At 48.5% G+C, this 1,334-nt stretch overlaps 1 protein-coding gene across 1 annotated transcript; it reads left to right on the forward strand.

The window, feature by feature from the left end:
• Positions 1 to 648: 648 nt before the first annotated feature.
• LOC139832706 (B3 domain-containing protein At1g49475-like) lies at positions 649 to 1,098 on the forward strand. Its single transcript, XM_071822525.1, has one exon. It carries the CDS (start codon positions 649 to 651, stop codon positions 1,096 to 1,098), a length of 450 nt encoding a protein of 149 aa, XP_071678626.1.
• Positions 1,099 to 1,334: the final 236 nt, after the last annotated feature.

Here is a 1,334-nt window from a genome sequence, read left to right on the forward strand (position 1 = left end):
AAACTTAGTCTTGTGTGCCATATTCGTTGCATGACATGACTTAGTTTGTGGTTAGTCCCTCTGCATGTCGTGTGATCCAATATATGAGGCCTCCTTTTCGTTTGTCTAAGTGCATTGGCCAATGATTGAACAATGGCACAACAGGGTGATGCCCTCAAACTTAGTCATGTGTGCCATATTACTGGCACACTAGACTTAGTTTGCGGACAGTCCATTTGCCTGTCGTGTGATCATACATATAAGGCCTCATTTTGGTTTGTCTAGTGCATTGACCAATGATTCAACAAAGACACGATGGAAAGCAAGGTGCTGCCTTCAAACTTAGTCGTGTGTGCCATATTCGTTGCACAGTAGACTTAGTTTGGGGATAGTCCCTCTGCCTGCCATCTGACCAAATGTATGAGGCCTCATTTGCGTTGGCCAATGATTCAACAAAGACACAATGAAAGGCTAGGTGGTGGCCACAAACTTAGTCATGTGTGCCATAGTCGTTACACACTACACTTAGTTTGTGGCCACTCCCTATGCATGTCGTGTGAGAAAATTTATGAGGCCTTACTAATGTTATCAATGTCCGTTTTCATGTACACTACTTGTGAGCAGGCACACCTCTAATGGCTTGTGTTCTTCTGGCATACTGAGAAGATCATGCTTGGTTCACCTGCTGAGGTTCCAGGCGAGGGACCGGCGAAGAAGCGTCGTGGAAGGACAGCTAAGGTCGGCCACTTCCACGAGGAGGCAGGGCCGAACCACTTCCTCCGCATCATCTTCAAGCCCACCTTCGGTCGGCTCATGATCCCTAAAGCTTTCGTCAAGTGGTTCGGAGACATTCCTTCCAACATCATCGTCACCACCAATACCGGATGCAACTGGAGGATGACTAAGAGGAGAGACGGCAATGACGCATTCATCGACCAGGGATGGACGGCCTTCACCGTCGCCCATCAGCTCAAGGTAGGCCAGTTCCTCACCTTCTGGAAGGTGTCCTCCTTGGAGTACAGTGTGGTCATCTTCGACCACACCTGCACTGAGGTGGTGAGCAGGTGCCCGTACCATGGCGATGACACCAGGTGTGTCGTCTCCGAGCATCATGTCTGAAGCTAACCTTGTACAATGTCGTCGTGTCTAGTTGTTGTTCGTCTCTAGTGTGTTGAACTATGATCTTGTCCGTCGTGTCCAGAATCATGATCGTGTCTGCAAAATGTTGTGTCGTCTATGATCACTGCTAAGTTCTCTATCGTCTATGATAGATTGTGTTCTTCCTTGTGTTGTTCGTCGCTGGTAACGTGACCACTGCAGGGAAGAGGTAGGCAGTACCGGATTATGGGTTGCAA

This window comes from Lolium perenne, chromosome 6 (assembly GCF_019359855.2).
Source record: "Lolium perenne isolate Kyuss_39 chromosome 6, Kyuss_2.0, whole genome shotgun sequence".
Taxonomy (NCBI): Eukaryota; Viridiplantae; Streptophyta; class Magnoliopsida; order Poales; family Poaceae; genus Lolium; species Lolium perenne.

Coding starts and splice junctions, on each gene's coding strand:
- LOC139832706 (XM_071822525.1), top strand. CDS start 649: ATGCTTGGTTCACCTGCTGAGGTTCCAGGCGAGGGACCGGCGAAGAAG.